The sequence below is a fragment of the Chroicocephalus ridibundus genome, chromosome Z (genome assembly GCF_963924245.1).
Source record: "Chroicocephalus ridibundus chromosome Z, bChrRid1.1, whole genome shotgun sequence".
NCBI lineage: Eukaryota > Metazoa > Chordata > Aves > Charadriiformes > Laridae > Chroicocephalus > Chroicocephalus ridibundus.
In genome coordinates, this window is record NC_086316.1 from 85440397 (window position 1) to 85462413 (window position 22017).

Consider the following 22017-nt stretch of genomic DNA (forward strand, 5'->3'; position numbering starts at 1 on the left):
GGTTGGAAGGGACCTCAAGGATCAACTGGTCCAGCCTTTCTTGGCAAAAGCACGGTCTAGACCAGATGGCCCAGATCTTGTGGAACTCCACTGGTAGCCACCTTCTACTCCAGTATTCTCCATTGAGCATGATTTCTTGCTGTCTCTCCTTAAATTAGCTCCTTTCAGTTTTTGCATTCATCTCCATTTTCTCCATTTTCCCCCTTTTTTTCCCAGGTCATTGTTTTTCATCATCGCCCAGAATGCCTGTAACACATGAACCACACAAGAATTTTTGGTCTTCAACTCTGACACAGAGCCCAGATCCATTGAGCGTGAACATAAGCATTTTTTTAACACTTTCTGAGTTTCCAGGCTAGGCCACTGTGCTCCTTGCAGCTGGGGACCGGCCGCTGGAAACCCTGCAACGTGACCATCAGCAGGAGCCTTGAGTCCTCTCCCTGAAATGAGTTACACAGAATCCCAGACTGGCAGGGGCTGGAAGGGACCTCTGGAGATCATCCAGTCCAACCCCCTGCCAGAGCAGGGTCACCCAGAGCAGGTTGCACAGGAACACGTCCAGGAGGGTTTGGAATGTCTCCAGAGAAGGAGACTCCACAGCCTCTCTGGGCAGCCTCTTCCAGGGCTCTGCCACCCTCAAAGGAAAGAAGTTGTTCCTCGTGTTCAGATGGAATTTCCCGTGTTCCAGTTTGTGCCTGTTGCCCCTTGTCCTGTCACCGGGCACCACTGAGAAGAGTCTGGCCCCATCCTCTTGCCACCCGCCCTTTAGCTATTGCTGAGCATTGATGGGATCCCCTCTCAGTCTGCTCTTCTCCAGGCTGACCAGCCCCAGGGCTCTCAGCCTTTCCTCAGCAGAGAGGCGCTGAGTTGTTCTCACCTGGCTGCGTACATCACCTCCTGTCCCATTTGACGTATCTCCAAATAAAATAATGCCAAGTAGCTCTCCCAAAGTATTGCTGCCAGGAGGATGGATGCTCTATTGGTTTGACTTGGTGTCCATCATGATGAGGCATGGCCTGATACGCACAAATGCGCATATTCTAGAGTTAGAAAACTGCTTCTTTTTGCCTTGACACGGGATCGCACTGATCCCGAAACACCAGGGATGGTACCGTGATGAGTTCAGGTGGTGTGGGCCTCGGAGAGGCGGCCGTAGCTGGGATTTGTGCCTGGTAGCCATATATTGCCTAACTAATGAGCCCAGGAAGTGTTTAATAACCCTACTGAGAACGTGAAACTTGGAAACAGTGAATCCATGCTGGGGTTGCTTGGAGTTACACCTGACCGGTATTGTCATCTTCTGCCTCTTGTGGCGTCAGAGCCAAGGTTTCCTCTTTTTCACGGGCGAGACTCCCGCTGAGTTGGAGAACATTAGAAACCAAAGCGATTTGAATTCAATTAGCTACTCATTTGCCTAAGTTAGTTTGCTTAGCATGTCAACCTTCTGCGTCCAGAGTTCTCTTCGAGAGGCCTGCTTGGTCTTTTTAACGTCCTTTGGGGGAAGAGGGCTCACCTCTTGTCCTAATTATGTATCACAGGCATTGCCTTGGACAACGATCACTGCTGTCAAACTCACAGAAGAACTTGAAATAGGCGGCTACGCGCAAGGCAGATTTTTCTCAGCTTCATTTTACTTATCAGCATTACGATTTGCCTGTTGCTTCTGTGAGCTAAAGGGCAAAAAGATGCACAAACTGAACTTCCCAATCATCGTTATGCCTTCTCATTAACAGTATCCAGGAGGGAACGTCTGTCTTTGTGCGGAAAAGGGGATCTTTAAGTCCAATTACTACAATTAATGAGTTACGTATGAGAAACATGATTTTTACCATGGGATTTTGAGGATTACAGTAGCAACTTACTCTGCATTTCACAGGAGCTCCTCGCCGCCACATCAAATGTTTACTTCTCCGCCAGCCCATGGAAATCAAACAAGATGCAACGTGAAGTCACTTGTATTAAAAAAAAAGCCTCTTTGGGTCCATTAGGTGACCAATAAACAGCATGGATGCAATTTTCTGCGGCGGCTGCATCTCATTATGTATTCTTATTATTTATTCTTCCCGTCACGGCGCTATCCCAGGACGCAGTCTGGATTCCTTGGGACAGCCATGGGATAAAACTAGAACAAAAGGAATGCGCCAGCTGCGGGGGCCACAGCTGCAATTTCCTTCCTTGCTGAGCGCCGCGGGTGTTCTCCAAGTGGGGAGGAAAATGTCGAGAAGCTATAACCTGTGTACAAGACAGCTGAGAGTTAATTTGCCTCCGATGCTGCCTTCTTCCCTTTATTTTTTAGAGTCAGGCATTTCTCAGCGTGTAACCGCTGGGTGCTGAGCGTCAGCCTGTGCGTATTCCTCCCCTACTTCTTTGGAAATAAGCTTTTTTTTTTTTTTTTTTTCATTAAGGAATGGAAGTGAAAAAATCCTGTCCTTTTTCTAAAAACCTGATTTGAATGCGCAGCGCTCAGAAGATTGAATCTTTGGGGATAGCTGTATCTTCTACCCTTACTCTGAGATACAGGGGCGCTTGAAGGCCCCAGCTATTAAAGAAGTCTTTTAGCTATTAAACTGGAGCTGGAAGAGCGAGCGTATCTTGGTGGCGATCTTTTTTAGCTCGTATTGAGCTTTCACGCGTTCGTAGCTTCAGCTAAACGGGTGTTATCCGCGATTCTCAGCCTTACAGAACGGGTGTTGGCGAGTCTCTCCCTCCCTGGCCCCATCCTGCAGCTCTTCACTGGAACTTTTAATGAGCAGGCTGTTGGCACCTGGCTTTCGAGAGGCATTTTGTTCTCTCTTCTGCTCCGTTGTGGTTTTCTCTGCCTTAAACTAATTAAAAATGTTAACACCATTCTTTGAAATATCGGGAAATTAGTCTGCAGCTCTTGTTGCGGCTGCCTGCCTTCCTCCGCTGGAGGTGCCGCTCCGGGCTCAGGAGCGTCACTTCCATGGTATGTTCATGATCCGTAAGAAAAGACAGGGAATCAGGTGGGAATCCAGCGATGAAGAAAACAAACAGGTGTTTAAACTTAAGATTCATTAAAAAATGGTTTGCTTTTGCGTGGAAACCGGGTGAGTGTCTGAGCCGAGACGTGGATTTTGGAGTGCGTCCCATGTGAACGGAGACATCTCCCCTGCTCCTGGTCCCTGCGTCTCTTCTCCAGAGCCACGATCATCCTCATACAAACCTGTCCCATGGCTCGTCCTTGGGACACCCCTTCCTCTGTGCACGTTTTATGGCTGGAGTGTCTCAAGACCTATTTTTCTGGTCCAATTCTGATTCAGTGGCCAATAGCCTACTTGACTTACTTGAGGCTGATGCCTTTTAATACCTCTAAAAGCATGACTGGCTACTAAAGCGATGGCTGTTGTTACTATCATTATTACGGTACACGTTTTCTTAATAGAAAAAAAGGCAGGGAACTTGCTGAAGGTCATAGTGGAGGAAATATGTAGAAAAAAACCTATTTATTTATGATTCGTCTCCTTGATTTCAGCGGGAGTCAAACGAGCAGAATAAAAATTACGCCCAAGTCCCATGGGAGATGGAAACATGCCCAAAGTGACCAAAGCCATCCCCCGTGCCAGAGGCGATCTGCCGTTAGCTGGGGGGGATCTGGCGGTCCCTGGTACGTGATGCCCCCGGCCAAGCAAGCATCACCCTGGAGGCTGCATATTTAAAGACCTGACCGTGAAACTTGCCTTAGGACACAAGTAGGCGTCTAAGTGGTTTAATGTCGATAGAGGGAAAGCGGGAAGAATAAATTGTGGGGACCTAAGTGACTGAAAGAAGTGCCAGAGCCACTCGGTGGGATGGCTTTGGCCTTACGCGGGTCATAGGGACGTTTAAGCCGCGGCTTCAGAGGGAGCAGGATTAGGCTGGCAGCAAGCAAGCTTGAAATGTCCCCGTTTTTGGCCTTGAATCTGTGATGCATGAGATACGTGATCTCAGGGTGGCTTTTAAAACTCTCCCAGCGCGCTTAAAATCAATGTTTTGTGTGCCCCTCTTTCAGCTGACAGCCCTTGTGTCTCCAGCACCTTGTGCTGAGCGGAGGCAGATCGCCCAGGACAAAGGTTTTAGTCTTTGATGTTTTAAATCATTAAAAGAGACAAAGAAGTCTTCATTTCCTCTGGAGGAGAGCCGAGACGTCTCAGTTGATGCATCTTTGAAGGGCTGCGGCTGACGCCTCTGGTGCGGAGCAGCAGTAGTGGGGCTCCAGGGGGTGGGCAGGAGGACTTTTCAGCAGAGCTGCTTAAAAAGAGGAGTCCCTTTCCGTCAACAAAATAAAATTATTTTGATTTTTTTTCCCCCCCCCCTCCTTCCAAGCTGGGATAAAAACTCACAAAGAACTTTTTCTTTTTTGGAGTATTTATTTGAGCTTGTTCAGTGACCCGCTTGGAGGGCTGCTGTCAGTTTGAGGGAGCTGGGAAAAAAAAAGAGGAGGAGAACCGTGAAAATGAACTGCCATTCCTCCAGCCTGGCCACTGCTCTCTGCTCTTCGGTCTCGCGTTCTCCCTCGGAAACAACGTCAAAGTGACAGTTCCCCACCAGGCGGGGGCCGTGGAGCCCAGGTTTCCATTATCTCCCGGAGCACCTGGTTTGTAGGTGTTTTTCCCAGGAAGATTCGAGTTCTCGTGTGAAAACGTTTGGTTTTGCCAAAGAGCGTGCTCCGTCAAAAAGTGATGTCAGTGGAAAATTGCAAACCTGCTGCGGCTGTGAGTCGTCTTTCGGGAGCGGCGCCCATGGAATGTAGTTGAAGAGTTTTTAGAAAGGGTTTGTGTTGGTTCCGATGCTCCTCCAGGAAGATGCAGTGTCTGTCTGGGAAGGGGACCGTACGTTTACACCTAAAAACGTGACCAGCAATGGTAAAACCAGCTGCATTTTGCCTGTGATCCCAAAATGTCACTGCAATCCCCGTTTTCCTGCCTCAATGTGCCTTTTATTTCTCTTTCCAGGGCCTAACCTCCCCAAGGCTCAGGTTAAAACAGCATCCCTTGGCTTGGCGGGGAAAGCCAGGTCACCTCTGCTGCCCGTCTCCGTCCCCACGGCCCCGGAGGTCGCAGAAGAGGGCCACAAGCAGACGGAGGACTCCACCAACGTAAGAACCCTCTTTCCGAGCCAACCTTCTCGCAAACCGCATTGCCACCGAGTTCTAGTCTCTAATCCCCAATCTACACATTAATTTTTTTTTAGATAACGATCCATCCCTCCTTACCGAAGGTATTAGGCTGCAGCTGACAGTTGTTAGAAAGCTGGTAAAAAGTTCTGGCAGCCGGTAAAACTTGGCTGTTGACTTTAATGGACTTTGGCGTGCGTGATACAGGGGAGAAGCGAGTGCTTCAATTCTCCCGTTAATATTATCCACGGGACAACTCGCACAGCCTCTCCCGAGCGCCCTGAGATAGCGGGAGAAGAGCAAGAGGGGGTGAGAGGAGCGATAAGGGAAGAAAATAATTTTGGCAGGAAAAATGAGTATGTAGTAATACCAGATAATGGCGAGGAAAATAACATTGAAGAAGTAGATAAGTGAAAAGGTGGGGAAATTAGAATAACCTTTTCACTCTTATTAAGACTCTCTTAGAGAAAGGTCTCAACATGATCCAGAAGATGAAACAGTGCAAAAGAAAAGGAATAAGGGAAAAAAGACATATATTAAATACGTGTCGTATATCTCCTCTTTTTTCATCTACTCGCGCAAGAGAATTTTTTGCGAGGCAAAAATAGTGGTGATTTGTCCCAGCATCTTGTTTGTGAACCCTTTCACGTATTCCACCTGGCTAAAGGGAAAGACGAAAGGTTTGCTTTCGCCGTGGGCATGGAGGGTTTGGGTCTGCTGCCTGATGAATGCAGGGCAACAGCGTTCGATTCCTGCGTGTCGTCCATACCAACAGCATAAAAATACACTTCGCGGAAGGATTCTCACATTTTGCTGGGAAAAGGGGACGCGGGAGGATGTAAGAGACGTGGAATCTCCTACTGGAAGGGGAACGGGAAGGAAAATGCCCTCTGTGGTGAACTTGCTGGCATCAGGAGTAATTAAACACAGGACGTTTGATAACACATAGTGTCATCTCAGCTCTCAGTACCTTATTTTGTCAGAGCGGCACAATTTAGCTCCCGGGAGCGACACTGCTCCAGCTCCACAAGCGTGAGGGCAGTTACAGGCAACACCAGTGCAGGCAGTAAGCTCATCGGGTGGTCAGAATTTGGGGAGAAAGGATAAAATTTGGGGAATTTTTTTTAAGCCTGACTCCGTGGGTGTTCTTTTAAGCTGCCCGTTCCATCCCACCTCGGGGACTGCAGGGCTTATACAGCACTTTCAGATCTTTTACTGGGTAAAACCCAAGATGGGTAGACGTGGTGCTGAGGGACATGGGTTAGTGATGGTTTTGACAGCGTTAGGTCGATGGTTGGACTCGATGATCTTAAAGGTACCTTCCAATATAGACAATGCTATGATTCTGTAAATAACTAATGTTTAAGCTCCCTCTCAGTGTCTGAAAGCAGAGGATTCTTCCTCTTGCTCTTGCCTTGGTAATTTTTGAGGTCATGGTTCCCAACAATAAGTGCAGTGTTGGTAGTTTTAGGTTTTGCCGCAGATTCACAGTTGACCATACCCCAAAGGATTACTTTCTTCTAGCCCAGTTAGGTGCCTCTGAAAACTGTTCCCAGTCAGAGAATCATAAAATCACAGAATGGTTAGAGTTGGAAAGGACTTGAAAGCCCATCCAGTGCCACCCCCTGCCCCGGGCAGGGACACCTCCCACCACACCAGGTTGCTCCAAGCCCCGGCCAACCTGGCCTTGAACCCTCCAGGGATGGGGCAGCCACAGCTTCTCTGGGCAACCTGGGCCAGGGGCTCACCACCCTCACAGCACAGAATTTCTTCCTCATATCTCATCTAAATCCCACCTCTTCCAGTTTAAAACCGTTCCCCCTCGCCCCATGGCTCCCCTCCCTGCTCCAGAGTCCCTCCCCAGCTTTCCTGGAGCCCCTTGAGGGACTGGAAGGGGCTCTAAGGTCTCCCCAGTCACTAAAGGTGATGGTGGAAATTCCCAACCACCAGAAAAGGCTGAGAAGTTCAGCTAATTGCTGAAGGAACTGCTGCAGCCTGCCCTAGGGGAGAGGGGTGTGTTTAGATGAGCATTTGATGTCTCTGTTGGATGCTAAAAAATGTTTTCCCAGTCCCCCCAACACAGGCGACGTAAGGGAGGGAGAGATGGGGACTCAGGGAAGGGTTGTTAACATTTAATATTGGTCTAGCATGGTCACCCCTGGTTTCCAGCTCACGTGTTGAGCCCAGGGAGTCTTTGCTACCCAGCCTGTAAGCATCAGCCCATCCTTGAAGGCTCCGGGTCCCTGAGGACCATGCAGGGAAGGCGTCCCGGTGGGGGCCCGCGGGATGTCCCTGCCACGGGCCATGTCCCGGGCTCTGTGCCGGAGGCGTTCGGTTGCCATCCCACTGCCCACTGATCTCTCTGTGTTTGTTCGCTCGCAGGTTTATGAGCAGGATGATCTGAGCGAACAGATGGCCAGTTTGGAGGGGCTAATGAAGCAACTCAATGCTATCACAGGCTCAGCCTTCTAACAGCTCTTGATGAAGCGATAATTATCCCGGAGCATTGCAGCATACCAGGATTTCACGCCAACCACCCACGTACACCACCCCATAAAATCATCTTGTTCCCGGTACCACTCCTTCAGCGCAAGGAGGATTCCTGCAAAGTCCTAAAAAGAATGATAAAATGAAGAAAAAGGAGAGAATATCGATGGAAATGTTCGAGAACTGTAGAGCTGGCATCTAAAGTGATGGAAGCGTGGCAAGGCGGATGACGTCATCACCGCGGTGTCGTAGCTGATGCCACCAGATTGCTCGTTTTGATCTACTAGTCTTCGTAGAGCTCAAGTTGTCATGACTAACTCATGTTTTACTCCGTAGAGGTTTGTAGCTCTTTGTATAGATCTAGTCTTACCTCATGCAAGTCTGTTTTTTAAACACAGACCATGCCGTTAATGAGACAGTGTCGTAGGCCGCTCCTTTGGGTTTGTTGGTTTTTTGGTTTTTTTTTAAATACGTAATTACTGACGACAGAAACACCCATAGCAAATAATCACACCACCACGCCGAAAAAATCTGGAAGTTTTCCCAACAGCACAAAATGAAAAAAGACAAATTACTAATTTCTCTTGTCGTCTCCCCGCCGCTCATCTCGCCCGAGCGGTGGGGATTAGCGAGTTGCTGCGAAAATTCAGCCATTTCAGCGAGCGTTTGTAAATCCTCCCGTAGTTCATGTTTTATGTATGGCGAACAGAGAACCAGGAATGTAAAAAAAAAAAAGAAAAAAAAAAAAGAAAAAAAGAGAAAAAAACCCGAAAAAGTCTGCATTGGTGGCCTGCTGCCAGCCAGCCAGTGTACGCTTGCAAAAAGAGGACGTGATATGCAATCTTCTCTGACACGCAGCCAGTTCCTGCTTAAGCTCGTAATAAAACACGGGTGGCCTTTGTGCCGGACCGCCCTGTGGTGACATTGGGGACCACCGCGAGCCGGAGAGGAGAGAAAAACGGAGCTGAAGTTTCCCCGTCCACCCTCCGTCCCACCCCGGCATGGCTCCGCTCCGAGGACCCCTCCGCCTGGGATGAGGATGGGCAGAGGATGAGGAGGGGTTGGCGGGCGCCGGGCGCTTCCCGCGGGCAGGACGCCAGCCTGGGGGAGGAAGCCCAGAGTGAATAACCGCTAAATTAATTAGGAGGGCTTTCCGTGCTAATTCCTGGTTGAGGTGGGCAGTGCTCCACGGCAACAGCGAGCAAGGAGCGGAGAGCAAGGGGGACACGGCGAACCGTCTTCAGGGATTCCCTCGCCTTGTCCTAGGGCTGTCGCCGCGCGTTACGGTGTTTATTGACAACCGTAACGGGTTGAATTGACTAAATTTTTGTGTGCATACATTTTATTGCGAAATTTTAAGCCGCATTCAGCGTTAATCCCTGTTTATGCAGCTGAATCACCAAAAGGGAACTAATTTGCATATTTATCAGTTAGGAGGCTGCAAAACCCAATAAGAGAGTTTCAGATGAATTATTCCATTCAGCTCTGCTTTTGATTTCAAGCTTGAGTGGGTCATAATTTTAAAAGAGCATGGAAAGGATAGGATCTTTACAACCTAATAGCTCCTTTTATTAGGTGGGTAATTATATGTGAATCTCCGAATAAAATATTTTGAGTAAAATGGCACTGCAACAGAAGTAATAATTCAGATTATTTTCTACGGCCCCCCCGTGCTGGAAGGGAAATCAGATGTCAAGGAGGAATTCAAATGCTTCATTAGGAACTCTAGTGTGTTTGGGAAAGTGCTCCTTTAAAAATGCCTTGTTATTCAATTTACGCAGATTTTAATGAAATATTTCTTGAGAGGGAGGAAATCTTGCCTGCATGGGAGGCTGAGCTTTCCCGTTCTGAAAGATTTGTAACCGCAAAGCTCCACTTCAAATAAAATGCACAAATTTTTCCTGATGGAAACCCAGCTCAGCTGTTAGGCCCTGTAAAATCACTGCCTCCGCTTTAAGTCGACAAATGAAGGCTCGACGCGGCTTTTGAATAGCTCCCCGTCTGTATTTGCAGAGGTTGACGTTGTTGGAATAGGAGCACAAGGCCAAAGCCGTCTCTCACGTATCGTTTATGGAATACGCCTTACCCTGGATTTGCAGCGGGATAGCCGGCAATAGAAACTGCCCCCGGGACTTTCAAGAGCAGCGCTGCCCCTTTTTAATCCCGGCACACTAATCCAGGAGCGAGTGTCTAACAATCCCAGATGGCCTCAAAGCAGACGAGCCGCAAAAAGGTTTGCGAGTTGGTTTTTGGGTTGGTTTGGGCACCGGAGTTGTAGCGTCCGGGCGCTTCGGTATCGCTCAGCCGCTGGGTTCTGTTCAGGCATCTCGCTTCGATTTAAACCCTTGGAAGTCCGCAGATTGATCTGGCCCTTTCTTCCGCCTTTTGAAGCATTTCTCATTCCCAGGCTCAGCCCCATTGAAGTCAGTCCCACTTGCAGACCGAGGCCAAGGTCCCACACCTGGAACCGCGTCCTCCTCTCCATGGGAAGGAACAACTCTTTGGCTCAGCCCAAGCAAGACACGGCCGCTCCCCCACCCCCTTTTTTTAACAAATGAGTAAGAAATTTCTGCTTGAATTTAAGCTCAGGATTTGTCAGTAAAACTAAATTATTCCATATAAGCGCTGAGTTTTGGGGTTGGGTGGTTTTTTTTTTCAACTTCCCTTCACCTCCCATGTTCTACATGACACTGAATTTGGGTGTCATTGCCCTAAGGAGCCTTGGAGACATTCCCAACCTTCGTTTGAGGACGATTTTAGTATGATTATGACTCCCAACTAATTAGTAAGCAGGCATTTCTTTTCAAATTTCACCGTATGTGTGAACGACGGAACTTGCAAAACTCAAACGAGTGCTTTAGCAGAAATCTTCCACGTCAGATTTTGCTGATGCTCTGTTTATTTGCGGTGAGCTTGGCTGAGAGTTTCTTTGGATTTTTGACAAATTTCCTCAACTGCCAGAATATTTATAGCCCGTGGCTATCTCGGCCGTGGGCACTCCCAGAAAAATGGCGTGAGAAACCTGTCATTGCGTGACGGGCTTGTGAAGCTCCATGTTACTGTGGAAGATCATTAGCTAATCAATATGAGAGGGCTGCCTTCAACAGATGGGGAAAAAATCCAGCAGCCAAAAAAAAAGATGTATTTTTCCCTTTCTTTTTTTCCCCCCTTTTTCTCTGTTAAGACCTAAAAATGGGGCAATACCCATGGTTCAAAAGGCTGAGGGCTCCCTTGTGGACTGCGTAGATGTTCACGACTGGCGAAGAGGTTCAGTCCCTTTGCGAAGCTAATTAATTCTTGGAAGAGGGAGGTTAATCTGCTTCTTGTTCTTGCGCATGATCTTGATAATGTCCCGATTTAGGGCTGGGCATCGATCCTGCCAAAATTTTGCCAGTAGGGTTTGTGGTGTCACTTCTCAGGGAGCGAGGACCGTCGCATGGGACGTGGGTTAGTGGTGGTTTTGGCAGTGTTGGGTTGATGGTTGGACTCGGTGATCTTGGAGATCCCTTCCAGCCTAGACAATTCTATGATTCTGTGACATCCCCTCTACTGGTCTGGCACCCTCACGTTTGGGAACTGGTGATGCCCAACTAAGAAGCAGCCAGAAACAGGAGAAGCACAAAGACGTTCATGTAGCTCCAAGCAGGATTAGCCACTCCAGGGTTCTCCAACCGGTTTGGAAATGCTTCGAAGGTTGGTCCTTGCTCTCCCCACGTCACGTAGCCAGCGACAATGACCGTCCCCGTGTGCTCTGGCCGCTTTGTACTGGTAGCGAAGGGAACGTCAGCCATGACGCTTCCGTGTGGCTTGGGACGTCGCGTGTCAGATGCTGCAGTCAGATTCTGCCGCAAAGTGGCTGTTCTTTGCATCGACACCCCTCGAGCCTCCTCTTTTAGTAGCTTTGCCTTCAGTTTTTTACAGGAGCATCTTTTCCCCAAGCCCTTCCCGCAGCCAGCTCCTTAAGAACCCGCCTGGGTAGGATGCCGCACGTTGCTTGATTCCCTCCTTGACATTTTTTAAAGGCTACATGATTTATTTTTTTTTTTAAAGCGTTTCTCCCGAGCTTCTGGGCATGTTCTGCGGTGCGTGCTCACTCGCTCTGACGTCTGCTGCCGAAACGCGCAGCGCGACCCAGCGAACACCGGGCAGAGTGATGGCAGGGCTCGTTCACACCTGGAAGGATGGGGGGCGAGGTAGCGGCGAGGCCGCGTCCAGGTCCTTCCAGCCCTTGGGAAGCGTCAGGCGTTCTCTTCCGCAGTCGGAGCTGGTGGTGTAATTCCTGCTGTAGCTCATCGAGGGTCCTCTCCCGGGGTGCCCTCCTAGCCGGCACCCAGCGCTGAATCCACACCCAAGACGCTCGCACACGCTGCCGACCAACTTGAGCCGTACCGATGGTGAAAACCCGGCACAGATGTTCCGGGGGGGGAGAGCTGGCAGCGTTCCCGAGGCGCTCGGCCAAGCCCCAAGCAGGGGGAGACACGGGAAGCGCTCCGGTGGGGAGCAGGCGGCGGCGAATCTCCAACCCCTCGGCCTCGTTTGTGAGACGGATAGCTGGAAGCCGCGTGGAAGAAGGGTGTTTTTTCTTAAAAAAAAAAAAAATAATCACGGCTTCGTAGGTGATCCGAGATTGTTTTTCCTGTCGGCTTTGTTTCCCCGCGTCCCCGTTAGCTGCTCAGTGTCCTGTCTGGTGTCGAACTGGGTTCTTCGGAGGCTCCATGACCTGTTTTTTTTTAACGTTCTCAGCAAAAGGCATTGAACGCATCCTCATCCTGGGCCGGGCCGGCTGGAGAAGGCGATCCAGCCCCCCCAGGCGCCAGCGCGCTTCACTGTATGCTGTACATGGAATTCCAAGGGCGAGGAAGCAACGTCGGGAGGAGAAGGGACGATGCTGTTTTTATTCTTGTAACATAGACCTGGCGATTCCTACGTTGGCGAATCGCCACCTTGTTCGCGATGGGGCGGTTGGGGGTGGGGAGGGGGGAAGGGTGTACTTTTTATAAGTAATATTTAATTTATTATTTAGAGTGTTTTCTTTTTGGATAATTTATGATACAAGGGATACCTGGCTGGAAATCCTCGAGCAGGCTGTTAAAGCTGCAGTGTGCCCATGTTCCCCCCCCGGCGCGTGTTGTGTTGCCGGGGGCTCCGGCCCTGCCTTAACGCGCCCCGAGCGCGAGGATTCGGGAGGGTCGGGCAGCGGGACCGTGCCACCGCCTGTCACCGTGCCACCGCCGCCGTCACGCACACACACACACACACCCCCACCGTGCTGTGACGCGCCGGCTCCAGCCTGCAAATTCCGTGTCCTGGCACCGGTGAATGCCGTTCAAAGGGCTTTGCAAGGTAATTCAGAAATTCTTAGCATACTAGTGATATGTTTATCTGATAGAAATGGGTTATACTACAGCTTTAACTAGCCTTAGTTTCAAAAAACAAAAAAAAAACAAAAAAAAAACAAAAAAAAAAAGAATCTTGTTGTTACAAAAGGCCTAAAGATGGCATTTTGAGCCTATAAACGGTTTCTTTAAATTGTCGGACTCTAGCATTGTTAACCAAATTAGAATAGTGACTGCAATATTTAAGTGTAAATCTTGTTCTATGAGAAAGGAAACTTGCTTACAGTTTAAAAAGAAATGACTGTTTCTACACACAATCTTGTATACTACTACATGAAGAAAAAGGGGGTTTTGTAATGCACTGTAGAACAGTCTCATATTCATTTTTTATAGAAATGTTATTCCAATGGTGCATTTTTTGGTTTAATAAATAAAGTTTTGATACAAATTCTCTCTCTCTTTGGCTGGGACGTGGTACGGCAAGCGTTGGGCATCAGGCCCTGCATCCCAGGGCAACTCCGCAGCTCCTGCCCCAACACATCCCGTCCGGCCCCGCAGCATCTTCTGGCCCCGTCCCCGCTGCATTGCTCCCCTCCGGGGCCCCATGGAAATGCAATTTGCAATTTGGGGGATGATTTAAGGTGAATGTCATGGTACGCTGTGGATGCTGTAGGAGCTGTGTTGATTTGGGGAAGGCTTTGGAAGGGAAGAAGAAGTCTTCTTGTGTAGGGAAACATCAGGGGTTGTCCAAGAAGGTAATTTGGGAGTTGGGTCCCTTGGGAATCAACTTCGTATCTGTAGAGAAAGGAACACAGCTGTCAGGAAGATAGATACGGGGAGGAAATTCTTGGCTGTGAGGGCGGTGAGCCCCTGGCCCAGGTTGCCCAGAGAAGCTGTGGCTGCCCCATCCCTGGAGGGGTTCAAGGCCAGGTTGGCCGGGGCTTGGAGCAACCTGGGCTGGTGGGAGGTGTCCCTGCCCAGGGCAGGGAGTGGCGCTGGATGGGCTTTAATGTCCCTTCCAACCCAAACCATTCCGTGATTCTGCGATTCAGCAGATGGGATTTGGATTTGGATTTATTTCTGCGCCCGTTTCTTCCTATTGCTCCGTGATCCTGCCCTCCTTTCCCAGTGACTGCGGAGCCCACCCGCCCTGCCTTCCACAGGCATCGTCAGTTAGTATTGGTTATCCAAAACAGCGCTGGGGGATGTGAGCAACCTCCGAACGTGTTGCTCTTGGTCTCTAAGCACCCGACACGTGGATTTCCGCAGCCATCCACCTTCGGGCACCTGCAGGAGGCAGCAGCTCAGAGAGCCGGTGCCGCAGCATCTCCTCTGACCCCACAGCCCAAGGACTACACACAGCAGATGTCCTCCAGCCCCTGATGGGTCACCAAGGCAGACGGTTCCATCTCTCATTACAATTCACAGCTTCCTTTCCTCTCATGCCCCATTTCTGTTGTTGCATCCTCCTTGGCGTCCCCGCTCCCCAGCAGAATCACTCCTCGTGCTCAACGAACGTCACGGCCAACTGCCTTCAGTGCCCATATTTATTCTTTCATGCAAAGCTTTTATTTCTCATCTAATTTGGAGGCTTCTGGGTAAAGGAAATATTTGGGGGGGTGGGGGGTGGGGGTGGAGTGGTGGCGTCTACTTTTTTTTTCCCCCCATCATTCTCAAGTTTGAGGGCTGCATAGCACAATAGAACTCCAGAGAAGGAATTGCTCTCCTTCCCTTGACTCTTTCAAGGTCTTCTCCAAAGCAGGCGGCGTGGTTCACAGGGGCAGAGCTTTCATGTTTATTTCTAGAAATTAATGCCACTTTGTGGACGCTGGAGCCCTTTTTATGTTCTTGGCGCAACCTTTTTCGCTATCGAAACTCCTTTTATTTCTAAACCCCAAGCGGTGGCAGGTACCAAGTCATCACATCGAGCAGGTGGGAGGATTTTTGTGTTTGAAGGCCGAGGTATAGAGAGAAATAAGACGCTGTCTCTGTAGTTAGGTAAGGGTGTTAATCCTGCTTTTGAAAGGAAGTCAAAACCTGACAGGCTTGTTCATCTGCAGTGGTGACGGTGACAGAGGCACGTCCCGTGTCCTCGCCCTCTGCCCACCCGAGCAGATTGGGCACGGGGGACCTCGGTGGTTGGTGGGGACTCTGGTCACCAAGGCAGAAACCGTCCGCGGTGGGGGGACGGACGGACAGGGGACGCACGTTGCCCACGTAAACATTTCGCACAAGCAAACTTGCACTTTTCTTCCGAAGTTTGGGCTTGATGCCGACGAGGATGGCGGCAGGACCAAGGGTGGGAGCGGGGGGGCGTGACGGGGCGTTTTGATGAGGTCGGACTTTTGATATTTCCAGATTTCCATTTAGGGAAAGGGAGGCATTAATTCCATTATTTTTCTTCAAGAATTAGTACCGCATTTTAGAAGATACTGCGGAATAAACATCAAAGCTGGACTGAAAGCTGAGGAAAACTGTCCCAGGGACCCCAAATGCAAATTTTGGAGGATTTAGCCTTCATGGCACTTGGTAAATGTTAGGTTCTCCTCTGTAGGAAGGGAAAGGCCCCCCAGAGTGCTGACCTGTCTTGTCTAGACGGTGTTTTTGCCAAGAAAAGTTGGACCAGATGATCCTTGAGATCCCCTTCCAACCTGATATTCTATAATTTTATGGTTCCATGAAATACCATAATAAAAGAGCTCAAGTTGGCACCGCAGTGGGACTTTCTTCCAAGAAAAGGACACGAGCTGCCCGCAGTTTGGTTTCTTGGCCTGCGTCCTGCTGAAAGCGAAGGTGGGCCATTGTCCCAAAGGAGGATCCAAGAAAAAAAAATCTAGGGGGGTGGTGCCCTGAAGCACCGCCTTTATTTTTGTGCCCGAGTCCTTGAAAAAACCCTTTTTGGGGGTTGTCAGTGGGGATTCATGGAAGCCCTTTCTATTAGACCACGGTTACGCACAGAGAAATACGACCGTTGGGTAAACCAGCCCACCATGGATTGTATGCACCGAGGCTTTAGTTTGAATTTAAAATGGTGGCATTCCAATAAATTCATCGTGGTTCCCGATTTTATTGGTCAGGTGGGAATATTTTGCTTCATGCGCAAAAAGACGCCCGCCTCTCTCGGGGCCAATAAATTCCATCTATTTGAACTTTTCACGTAACAAAATAAGGCTGGCGGAGGAAATGAATCAGCGGGTGGTTTAGAGGGAAATATTGTTTTACTTTAATTTAAACTGACTGCCGGATCAGTGCCTTTTGGTCTGAAGACCTTTGCCTTCAGTATTTGCAGTGGCAGTGTGGAGTTTTGGGGGGGGGGGAAGCGTTACACAGCCATCACCCTCCTTTTCCCTGCGGCCGGTAGGATAAGCTGCAGCCAGCCTGGAAATATTAAACCCGTCGTGATAAACGAAGGAGCGTCTGCGGCTGAGACCTGGTTTTCCAAGCGTGAGTAGCCGGCAGCCCGCGCGTGGGAGGGCTCCGGCCCCAAACTTCGATGACTCGGTGGTGGCTTCGGCAACCTGCTCGCGACAGGGGCAGCGCGGAGGCAGTTAACCGCCGGCAATAATAACAATAAATAAATAATAATAATAATAATAATAATAATTAATAATAATAATAAAAAATCTGAGCTGGCCATCAGCATGTTCCCTTTATTAAATAATTTGCAAACCGTCTCCTGAGGGGGTCGGCAGCTCACCGATGGCTTTGCCCTTCCGATTTCTCCAGCTCCGTTCTGGTGATGACTCCGCGGGAGGACGCTGGGGCGCCTGGCTGCGAGACGAAGTCACATCCAGCAAAGGCAGCTGGTGGTTTGACAGCAGGCGAGGAGCCCGGAGGTGAAAATCACCCCCTGGACAAGCAGCAGCGTGGGAAGCGCGTTATTACGGCAGTTTCCCAGGAGCACCACGGCGGTAAAATAGGAACAAGTCGGGCTCCAACCCAGCCCCGTCACTGGGGTCGCGCCTGGGCACGGAGCATTTCCTTGGCTTTTATTCCCAGCGCTGGGAGCTGAGGGAGTTGCAGGAGCAGACAGCGGTTGTTGCTGGAATTTATACACAACCTCCACCCTGGGGGGGGGTCACAGCCTGGGGAGGGGGGTGGCTGCGCTGCCTTTTGGGCTGGGGCTGCACAGAGACGTGTCTCCGTAGACTTCTCCCGGCTTTTACCAGCTCAAGCACCCTGCAAAATCTTCTTAATAAACACAACTCCACCGCCTTGGGGGCTGCTCCGAGGGCAGGCCTCCCCGCGCATGAGCTCGTGAGCGGAACACGCTCAGGAAATTATCACAGTGTTTTATTTCAGTCTTGTTTCAACCTGGCGAAGTATTTGGCTGTGCCATAAATATTTTGACTTTTTTTCGCGCATCATGCTTTAAAGCTACACACGTTCCGGCTGCTATTATAATGCAAAAGTCCAGACGCAAAAGGCAGAAGAAAGCGTTCTGGCTTTGCTGAAATATAGAGTGAGTAAACCAAAAGCCTTCACAAGATTTCCTTTAAAAGAAATTATGAATTTGTCATTTTTCGCCCCGGTTTGGGATGAAACCAGGTTTTGGCTCCATTGCGGAGCAGCAGTTCAATTTGCCAGCGGCATTAAGCCGATACGCTCTGCTACGGCTGCTGTCGCCGGCGCCCCAGGCGAGACACTCCGTCTGTAGCAACCAAGGGAGGAGCAAACAACCTTCCTTCGTGTCACCCTGGCTTGGTGGCACGTTCTGCTGCTTGACCTGCACGGATACCTGGGCTTCATCCGGAGACCCCAAACGTCGCTTGGACGGGAGATCCTGTGCTTCGGCTGGGGGTGAAGCTCCAAGCAGAGCGACAGGTTGAGTTTCCTTACCCTTGGACAACTCCTCTGCTCTCCCTTCCATGGAAGTCCAGCTGACCTGGTCCCTCAGACCACAATGAGATACAGTGGAGCTTTTATCTCATGAGCTATAAACCTACTGCAGGCCAGGTGGGAACCAGACTTTTTGCTGTACTTGCAGAATTTATCCATTCCTTGAGGTCTGTGCGCCCAGGCTTTCAGCAGGCAGGGACGTCAGCTCTGGAAGCCCACCAGCCGTTGTCTGAGAGCAGGGGACAGTGCAGCAGTTAATTCCACACTTCTTGCCATGTGGGAATTAACGCAAGTGCTTTTTTCCCCAACAAACCGAGCAAAGAGCGCAGCCAGAGCAGGCAGATCAAGTAGCGCTGGCGCGTTGCCTGTAAATGACTGCTTGGAGGATGCCGGTGGGACCGCGGCACGTGGCCTCGGGCAGTGCCGTGAGTGACAGGGTTTGATAAAGTGGGAAAACGCGTGGCAAATGTCTACTTTAAGGCCTCAACACGTGGTGTTGAGGTGGTCAGCAGACACGTGGTGGCATGGGAAGGTGGAGACCCTAAGTCCTCTTCCCTGTGTTGTACTTGACTTGGAAGAACTTCCCAACAAAACTGCTTTTGCTGAGAAATGAGAGCAAGACAACAGTTCTGTGCTGCTGTTGGAGATGGATTCCGCCTTGTTCCGCCCCCACAGCTCCCCCACCCAGGCTCCGGTCATCACCCCACGGCTACCACCAGCGAGCTTTTCCCCTCGCGTCACCTTCTTTTCCACTTCTGAGGCAGTGTGGAAACCACCGTGAAAACGTCTGTAAGGAAAGGAAGGTCATTGCTCCAATGTAATGACAGGGCGGGTTAATGTATAATGTTAATTTTAAGCGTCCGGGCATAATTTGAAAGAAGGGATGGTTTAACTGATTTAACAAATTACACACTTTCTCAAATCTGGAATGAACCGCTGGTTCTTTATTTTGGGCAATACCAAATTTAATTTATGTTTGGACCATGAAAAAAAAAAAAAAGAAAAGAAAGAGAGAGAAAAAGAAGTAGGCATGTAAAAATTCAGTGTCACTTTCTTATGACAACGTGCTACCCGGCCTCCCAGCACCCTGTGCCAGACATGAATATTTTAGTGCCCACGGAGGAGCAGCGTGAGCTGGGAGCATAATGATCTTGTAGCGCCGTCCCGGAGGATGCCTCTGCTCACTGGCGCAGAGCCCGAGAGGGTGGTGCGATGGGGGATGCACCAGGAGCCCCATCCCAGAGGATGGTGTCCCACCACTGCTCCACCGGACACACCTGGTCCGGGGATGGAGAGATGGTGCAAGGGCAGCGGTGGCCCTGCCACAACTAGGGTCCAGCTCTCTCTCCAGACCTTGCACTGAGCTGGAATTCCCCCAGATAAGCAAGAAGAGGTGTTTTGGCTTCCCGAAGGCATGTGGACATGGCCACGGCCACCAACTCTTGGTCCCTAGCCATACCCTAAGGCTGCTGCCACCAACCTTACAACCCACAGTTGTCCCCTGCTCCTGTGTCAGTGCAAGGCCACCAAGGGCAGAGCGTGTCCCCTCCTGGTACGGGTGAGACCCAGGTGGGCACCCAGGACCTGGCGGGACAGTTCTCCTTCCCCTGGCTCAGGTCCTCGAAGCTGAACTGGAGCCGGAGAAATCAGCAGCTTGTGGGAGCAGGTCATGAGACGGTCGGCAGAATTAGACGCCTTTGAGCAGAGTTTGTAAACACCAACATTTAACCTTCCAGATCACCGAGTTTCATTAAAAAGGAAAGCCTGAGTAAGTAGAAACCATTTTGTGATGCTGCTGATGGAACTGGATTAAGATAATAGGGTCTTGTCTGAATCATTACACATTTCAGCTGCAATTTTATTTTTTTTTTCACAATTTTATTATTCAAAACTTCGCGTATTTGCCATATTCACTAAAAAAAGGTGGGCAAGAGGCACAACCTCAGCACTAAAAAGAAGATAAAGCTTGTTGCGAAGAGGGATATTTTTACACAGTAAGAACTGGTTTTCTTTGCACTTGGGAGCCGCGAGATACACTTGGAAAAATGGATTTGTTGGATCTGGAAACAACCCTTTCTTTTATCTCGCCACCTACAGCAGACACCTGTGGAAACCCGCAGGCACGTGAGACTGCTCGAATCATCCACCTGGCAACACGGGCGGTCTCCTGGAGATCCAGAAACACTAGTTAAAAAGAAAAGCCTTCCACAGAAAGATTGATAGCCCAGACGAAATAATTTGCACACAGGAAAATCAAGGATTCGAACCCTGCTCCTAGGGTCGTTATCCTTGCTCCTGTCAGCTGCTCCCGTTTCCGCAGATACTGAACTGCTTTTCTATCAGAACAAATATTATTATAGTTTTGATGACATTCCCTTCACCCAATTAAGAACTTTCATTTCATTAAGTTAACCTTCCATTTTAATTAAATTAAAATTTTTGTTTAATTTAATTAAACTAAGAACTTAGTAAAAAAAAAAAAAGAATACCCCAAACAATTAAAATCTTTAAAAAGTTAAATTTAATTAATTGCATGTAATTGGAAACTTTCTGGCAGCTGGGGGAAAAAACCAACCCGTTCTCAAGGACTGGGCTAATATTCAGCGTAATCAACTTAAAGGCTGCGCAAACCAAGGTGCGCAACCGGGATATGCCGGGAGGGTGACGGAAGATCCTTCCTTGGAGGCCAGAGCAATTGAAATGTTCATCTGTGGAGCAAGGCTTGTCAAGGCCCTGATATATCAACATAAACAAGGGCGCGATGGTGCAACCCCAGGCAAGTAAAGGTGGTGATGGCCTCGCTTGTCCCTCCCCAGGCAGCACCAAGAGCTCTGACACCAAACCTTCTGAAAGATGGAAGAGGTTGAAAAGCGCCAGCACCTCAATAATGACTTGGGGTGGGAGGGCTGGAAATGGTACTTTTCTGGGCCTTAAACTTCTCTGTTTTGTTAACTTTTTGAAAAAGAGGATCACAAGGCGATGTGATTATGGTACATTAGTGCTGCTGTTAAATCTCGCAGAGGCGGGGTGGAAAGGACCTCAAGTTGCGCCAGGGGAGGTTTAGGATGGATATCAGGAAAAATTTCTTCACTGAGAGGGTGGTCGAACATTGGGACGTGCTGCCCAGAGAAGTGGTGGAGTCCCCATCCCTGGAGGTATCTAAAAGCCGGGCAGACGTGGTGCTGAGGGACATGGGTTAGTGGTGGTTTTTGTCAGTACTGGGTTGATGGTTGGACTCGATGATCTGAAAGGTCTTTTCCAACCATAATGATTCTATGATTCTGTGACCGTGGCTGGAAGCTGAAGCAAAAAAAGCCCCCAAATTAGAAGTGATCCCTACGCTCTTAGCAGCAAGTGTAATTAAAGCCTGGAACAAACTGCTCATGGAAGGTTAGAGTCTCCCCTCATCATCGAAGCAAACCGTCCTCCAGGTAAGACTTGGTGGCTCTGAAGAACAGGTGTGGACAGAACAGATGTCACGATCCCTGGCGGTATTTAAAAGCCGGGCAGACGTGGTGCTGAGGGACATGGGTTAGTGGTGGTTTGGGCAGTGTCGGGTTGATGGTTGGACTCGATGATCTGAAAGGTCCCTTCCAACCGTAACGATTCGGTGATTCTATGATTCTGGAACTCAAAGCCCTGCTTTTCCCTTCATACCCGAGCCTGGCCCTGCAGCCTGGGGGTAAAACTTGATGATAACCTGCACTTTCATGGCATGGCCCCACCGAGTCTCCTTGAGCTGTGGTTGCCATGTCTACACGGTGGGAATGCTACGAGAAGGCAAACATCTGCCACATCTTACCACAGCGGAGAACGCGTCCATGTCTTTTCCACCTCTCTGCAAGTCCCCCAGGGCAAAGTGAGCTATAGCTGAACGGCGGGCACGTGCCGAGACACACACACAACCCTCCTTCGACGGGAGGGAGAGGGGCTGTGCCTCTGAAACCACGTGAACTTCTTAATGTCAATAACGAGAGTTATTGTTTTTGTTTTAAATTGGCTGTAGCAGCTGCAATACATTAACGTCCAGCTAAAGGAATGCCTAATGCAAGCATAAATCTTCTGAAATATTTATAGCCTACGTGTCTCAACATGTCCTGTATTTATAGGCAAACCATTTAAATGAATATCTGATAAGGAAAAAGACTATTAAGTTGAGAGAAAAAAATCTTCCCTTCCCAGCAGGGCTACAATGAGTATTTGAGCAGCTAAATGAATAAATCTGCTTGGCACTAATATATC

At 49.5% G+C, this 22017-nt stretch overlaps 1 protein-coding gene across 1 annotated transcript in view; it reads left to right on the top strand.

Annotated features, from left to right (window-relative positions):
* Positions 1-8311, top strand: part of DCC (DCC netrin 1 receptor) — a 587525-nt gene extending 579214 nt beyond the window's left edge. The window contains exons 28-29 of the mRNA XM_063320711.1: positions 4953-5095; positions 7496-8311. Of these exons, the coding sequence (XP_063176781.1) occupies positions 4953-5095; positions 7496-7585 (233 nt within the window). The 3' untranslated portion in view covers positions 7586-8311. The remainder of the gene's footprint in view (positions 1-4952; positions 5096-7495) is intronic.
* Positions 8312-22017: the final 13706 nt, after the last annotated feature.